Source organism: Tribolium madens, unplaced genomic scaffold (assembly GCF_015345945.1).
Source record: "Tribolium madens isolate multiple individuals breed KSU strain unplaced genomic scaffold, Tmad_KSU_1.1 Scaffold_1;HRSCAF=32;Tcas5.2_LG8, whole genome shotgun sequence".
Lineage (NCBI taxonomy): Eukaryota > Metazoa > Arthropoda > Insecta > Coleoptera > Tenebrionidae > Tribolium > Tribolium madens.
In genome coordinates, this window is record NW_025400984.1 from 8,336,885 (window position 1) to 8,342,511 (window position 5,627).

The 5,627-nt window shown below is 30.5% G+C and overlaps 2 protein-coding genes across 2 annotated transcripts in view; both read left to right on the forward strand.

Moving 5' to 3' along the window:
- The window catches only part of LOC123003951 (pickpocket protein 28-like), a 3,886-nt gene extending 2,514 nt beyond the window's left edge, over positions 1 to 1,372 (forward strand). The window contains exons 4-7 of the mRNA XM_044397026.1: positions 266 to 738; positions 785 to 844; positions 889 to 1,093; positions 1,147 to 1,372. Of these exons, the coding sequence (XP_044252961.1) occupies positions 266 to 738; positions 785 to 844; positions 889 to 1,093; positions 1,147 to 1,372 (964 nt within the window). The remainder of the gene's footprint in view (positions 1 to 265; positions 739 to 784; positions 845 to 888; positions 1,094 to 1,146) is intronic.
- A 1,954-nt stretch (positions 1,373 to 3,326) lies between these two features.
- The window catches only part of LOC123004120, a 24,291-nt gene continuing 21,990 nt past the window's right edge, over positions 3,327 to 5,627 (forward strand). Inside the window, exons 1-3 of the mRNA XM_044397234.1 lie at positions 3,327 to 3,487; positions 3,539 to 3,781; positions 3,825 to 4,085. Of these exons, the coding sequence (XP_044253169.1) occupies positions 3,327 to 3,487; positions 3,539 to 3,781; positions 3,825 to 4,085 (665 nt within the window). The remainder of the gene's footprint in view (positions 3,488 to 3,538; positions 3,782 to 3,824; positions 4,086 to 5,627) is intronic.

The window sequence follows — 5,627 nt, forward strand, 5'->3', positions numbered from 1 at the left end:
AGTTGATCAGAAAATATACACAAAATTGTTCTATTTTTATTTCCTTTTATTAAACACTTTTAAAAACCATTTTTAATGGAGTTTTGTTTTTTCTATTTTAATTTTTATATTTTATTTTAAGCTTATTTACACGTTTAATGGCACTTTAAGATCCAAACCACCCTCCTTAGGGTCCATTACTCTTGACAGAAAAAGTTGTTTTTCACTTTTTAATATCTTTTCACATGTTTAATGGGTGCTTTGAGAGCAAATCCGCCCTTTTTAGGGTCCATTTTCGCGACTACCACCACGTGGGTCGCAGTTCGCAGGACTGGACCATGGAATATGGGTACACGGAGGACGCCGGGAGGGACGCCTACCCCCGCCGGGCCCTTCTCTCCGGCGCTACCAATGGTCTAGTGTTCAATATTTTGACTTCGAAGGCGGACCTCGACTATGCTTGCAAAAACTCCCTTCAAGGATATCGCGTCCTTTTGCACACTCCTATGCGAATCCCGCGTCCCAGTCAGGACTACTTCCGGGTCCCCCTGGACCAAAGTGTCATGGCGGCCATCCAACCGGAAATGATCACCACGTCCGAAGCTGTCAAAATATACAGTCCGGAGCGACGCGAGTGTTATTTTCCGGCGGAGAGAAATTTAAAATATTTCCGGATTTACACCTCTTTGAATTGTCTAATGGAGTGTTTGACGAATTACACTCTCAGTGTCTGCGGTTGTGTCAATTTTTTTATGCCTAGTATTGTTAATTTTTTGTTTAATTTTTTTTAATGGAGTTTTTTTAGGGGAAAATGGGACGAGAATTTGCGGGGCTCGCAAAATAAGTTGCATGCGTTACGCTGAATGTAATTTAATTAATTTTTTTTTTTTGATTAATTCAAGGTTTTAGCTGCGCTACAGATGAAACATTTGAGTAAACTGCTCGACAAGCCCGAACACGTCCGAAAAAAAATCGAGAAACATAAAGTCGATTGCAATTGTTTGCCGATCTGCGCTGACTTGACTTACGAGGTTGAGATGTCGCAAACGAACTGGGAGTGGGTAAAACAGAAAACTGCAGATAGACACAAACATAAAAACTGTAGCGCTGAGAGGTGAAATATCCAAAAATAACATTAGAAAAAATAAATAATGTTTGGTCTTGAAGCTCACATATGTCATCGTTGACTGTTTTTTTCAAGTCGAATAGCTTTCTGAGATGTCAGAGGAACGAGTTGTACGGACCTACGGACTTTTTGGCCAATTTTGGCGGGCTTTTAGGGCTTTTTATGGGGTTTTCGATCTTGTCGCTCATGGAAGTCATCTATTTTTTGACGGTTAGGATTATATGCAATCAGCGGCTGTACGGCAAGTGGGCAGGGCCAGAAACTTGAAAAAATAAATTATTTTTGCCACAAAAAAAATAAAAATCTGTGTTTGTTTTTATTTTATTTATCATAATTAAATAAAAAACATAAAAATTATAAAAAAACTTAATTATTTATCCTAAATGTTGGTAATTCAAAATTAAAGACTTAATGATAATAGTATATTACAAGCAACAAGGAATATATCAAATATACAAGGTTTCCCAGCGAGTTGAAAAAGTTCATTAGTGATCTTTAAATAGTAAAATTAAAAAAAAAATTATATAGGACATTGATAGATACTAATTTAGTCCATCGCCTAAAATAATTTTCAAGTATACAGAGTGTTTCAAAAATAAAAATAACACCATATGTTTCTTAGCGTTTTTGGATGTATATTTTTATAATAATATTTTAACTTTTATTGGTCAATTTTGCTTAGTTTTAAATATAAGACGGTTTTTTTGACAAAAACATACATTTTAAAAAAATTTATTACACAAAAACTAAGACATCTAGAAATATTTTTTTTATTACCGCAAAGAAAAAGGTACAAGCTATAAGGTTGTAACATTTTTTTAGTGTGTGACTTTTGCAAAGATAAAAAAATTAAGGCGTTTGTTAAAAGTTCAATAACTTAAAAAATTTAAATGGAACACCCTATTTATTGTATTTGCATTTAAAAGATTATTAAATTGACTTTCTGAAATTATTCGTTTTTAGGTGTTTCTAATCAATAACTAAAAAGATATTTAACGTTAAACAATAAAAAAAATTACTATTTTTTCAGTTGCCAAAAATTACTGTTATCAAGTATTTGTTCCTATTTTGTTTATCTGAAATGAACGCTCAGAAGCAAGAGTAACGTCAAATTTTCGGGCGAATTGTGAAATATATAGCTTGATTCTGGTAACTACTGGGTTTTTATGTAATATTATATTATAACTGTCAAATTAATAATCTATTTATTGTATTCGTAAAAAATAAATATTTTTGCAGTTACTTTTTTTTGTGCTGTAGGAAAAATAGTGTACAAAATTCGTCGGAAAGTGTCTAACGCACTCATTGCGTTGTTTGCCACTTTCCGAGTTAGTTATGTAATATACTATTTTATGTCGGTTTAGTAATGTTGTTTTACTGGTGGCGTATATTACAACTCTATAACTTACAATACACCAAATTTAGTAGAATCGAAATTTGGTACATAGTTAAACAACTTAACTGCTCTACGAGGGATCAAATTTAACAATTTGCAAAAAAACATTTTTTGTGAATTAATAAAAAAAATTGATTTTTTTTCTAATTTCACGAAAGATGTTGAAAATATTTGCTTTCTAACAATAAAAAAGACGTTAAGACAAAATATTGCAGAAATATTAGAAGAAATATGGACAAAATATACAAGGTGTTTTCTCAATATTGCAAAAAATGCAACCACGTATTTTACATCGAGAAATAACACAAATTTGTCAAATAAATTATAGTCCTACGTTACAGATATACAGGGTGATACAATTTTATGATAAAATTTAAAACCCATTAGATTCTCCGAAATCTCTTGAGTTATTTTTTTGAAAAATTTACAGGCTTTGTGAGCCAATGGGGTGCGTATTATTTTTTTTATTTTTTAATCGTGTAGAATACTTGGTTTTAATTTTTCGCAATAAATCGCTTTTTCTCTCTCACGATAAATCGTTGTAAATCAACGTATTTCAGTAAAAATCGTCGTTTTTACAAATATTTGGCTAGTTTTTAAGCCGGTTCACATTCACACAAAATTTTTAAAACTTAACCTAAAGTCAAGGTCAAATCCGCAATTTTAAAGTTTAAAAAAAAAACAAGTCTAGATCAATAAATTCGCGGTTGACGAACTGGAATTTAATTATTCCGACCCCTAATTACCCTCCCTTATCTGATAAAAATTCCCACTTCGTCTGAATTTCCACAAATTAAATTATTACACTATTGCAACACTAGAAAAATGGGCGTTAGTACCGTCAGCCCGGAAAAATGCTCTCAGAAAAATGAAAAAAAGCCGAAATTCCGGAAAAACATCGGAGATTATTTCACAGAATATACAGAAAATACCGGAATACATGGAGTGAAATATCTGGGAGAGCAAAACAGGACAATCGCTGAAAAGTAAGTATCCACCGCACCTGCAAACCCACTTAGTAATTTATCAAAAATCAGGATTTTTTGGCTCATTTCACTCTCAATTGCGCTCTACTTTTGCATCTCTTTAATAATCCGCACTTATCACAAATGGGAAACGTCACCAGTGATTGTGAGTTTTGCAACGAAGGAAACGCCAATTTGGCAAATCCCGTTTCCGGCAGTCACTATTTGCCCGGAAACGAAATCTCGCCCGGAACTTTTCAACTACACGGAGTTTTTGTTCCGGAAAATCGACAAAAAGCACATCAACCCGGAAAAGTGAGTTTTTCGAACTTTATGACATGAAAAATGTTTATTTTAGGGAGAAAAAATTGTCGTACATTTCATTTCTTTGCACCTATCGTCGCGATTTGGTCTTTGATGTTCCCGAGTTTGTCGATTCGGCCAAATTGTTTGATTTTTTCGAAAGTGTATCTCCACGATTTTTGGAAAATATCTCCGATTGTTACTACATGGGGGATCCTTACAATTGTTCGGAGATTTTTACTCCTGTGATCACCGATGAGGGGCTTTGCTACTCTTTTAATTTGCTGAATCGTGACGACATCTTATCAGATAACGTGTAAGTACCACGGGCGGATGCACCCATAGAATTAAAAAAAATAAAAAAGTGAACTCTTGTTAATTTAAAAAAAAAACTATAATAATTTGCAACTCAACTTTCAATGATATTTGGAATCTCGTATTTTTGCCTTTTTTAGTAACATTGCTTTCTATAAAATCACTTTTAATTTCAAATTTTCTATTATTTTTTGACAAAATGGATCAATTTCATCGCTTTTATTATTCTCTTTTGTTTTTCTTTTCTTTATTTTTTATTTTATTAAGCTTTCCGGTGAAAAAAGATATGTTATTATCTCAGAAACTTAGAACAGAACCATAAAACATTCTACATAAACTTTTTATATACTACTTCAAAAAATTAAGGAAACAAAAAAAATTCCTAAATTTTTTGGTGATTTTTGAGACGATGAATCTCAATGAAAAATGGCCGAAGCTAGATATTTTGAAGCTTTAAGTTTTTAGTTTTGAAATCTTTTGAAATATACTGCGAGAAAAAAATCTAATTTTATTATTTTTGGTTCACGGACTTGGGGAATTTTTTTTAAATTTTTTTTCGCTGAGATTTTTGACTTTTAATGAAATAGTATCTTTTTGTTTTTGATGATCGACATCCCAATAACCAATAACGACCGCACAGAGAATGTAAGGCTAGTTTCAATAACTGGAATATCTTACAATATTTTTTTTAATTTTTTGAAATTTTTTTTTACAATCAACATTGATTTAAAAAAAAATTACTTTTTTCGATGTTTTAGTAAATCTACCGCGTATTCACAAATATTGATGAAGAAACCAATGTTTTCAGGTTTATTTTAGTCTCAATATCTCTAAATTTTTAAATCAATTTATCAAACTTGTTTCTCGGACCGATTAATCAAAGTTTTACAAAAGAATAAAAAGAACAAGTATATAATGCAATTTTCATCAAAATGAAAAAAAGAACATTGTTTTTAACTTTTTTTTAGTTTTATTTTAGTTATTTGTTAAAGTTGAAAAAAAAATTGAATAAAGTTTTTTTAAACTTTTTTTTTGTTTTATTTTTTAATCTGTAAAAAAAATTAAGAAACAATACTGACTAATTTTTGAGACTTTTCAGCATACCCTAACTTTACTCATCTCAAATTAATTAAAAATGGATAACCGCAAACTGTATTCAGCACTATTTTTTTTTTACTTATTTTTATTACAATATACAAACTCGTACTTTAACCACTTTTATATTTTTTACTGTTATTTATTGTTTTTTTATACTATATTCAGCAAAAATAGCGAAAAAAAATCGTTTTTTCACGTAATTGTTGTTTTCAAATTCTACAAGTGATCCCAACACATACAGGGTGAATATAGAGTATGGAAAAAAGCGTTTTTTTGTTAAATTATTTGTCTCTAGAAAATAATAATTAATATAAATGAAAGTATTATAAAAAATTCATAATATTTTGAGAGCGGAATTTGATTTTGTTTTTGAGTTATGCGATTTTTTGGCAAAATTGCAATTTATGTAAAAAAATTAACAAAAAAATTAATAAAAAAAATAGTT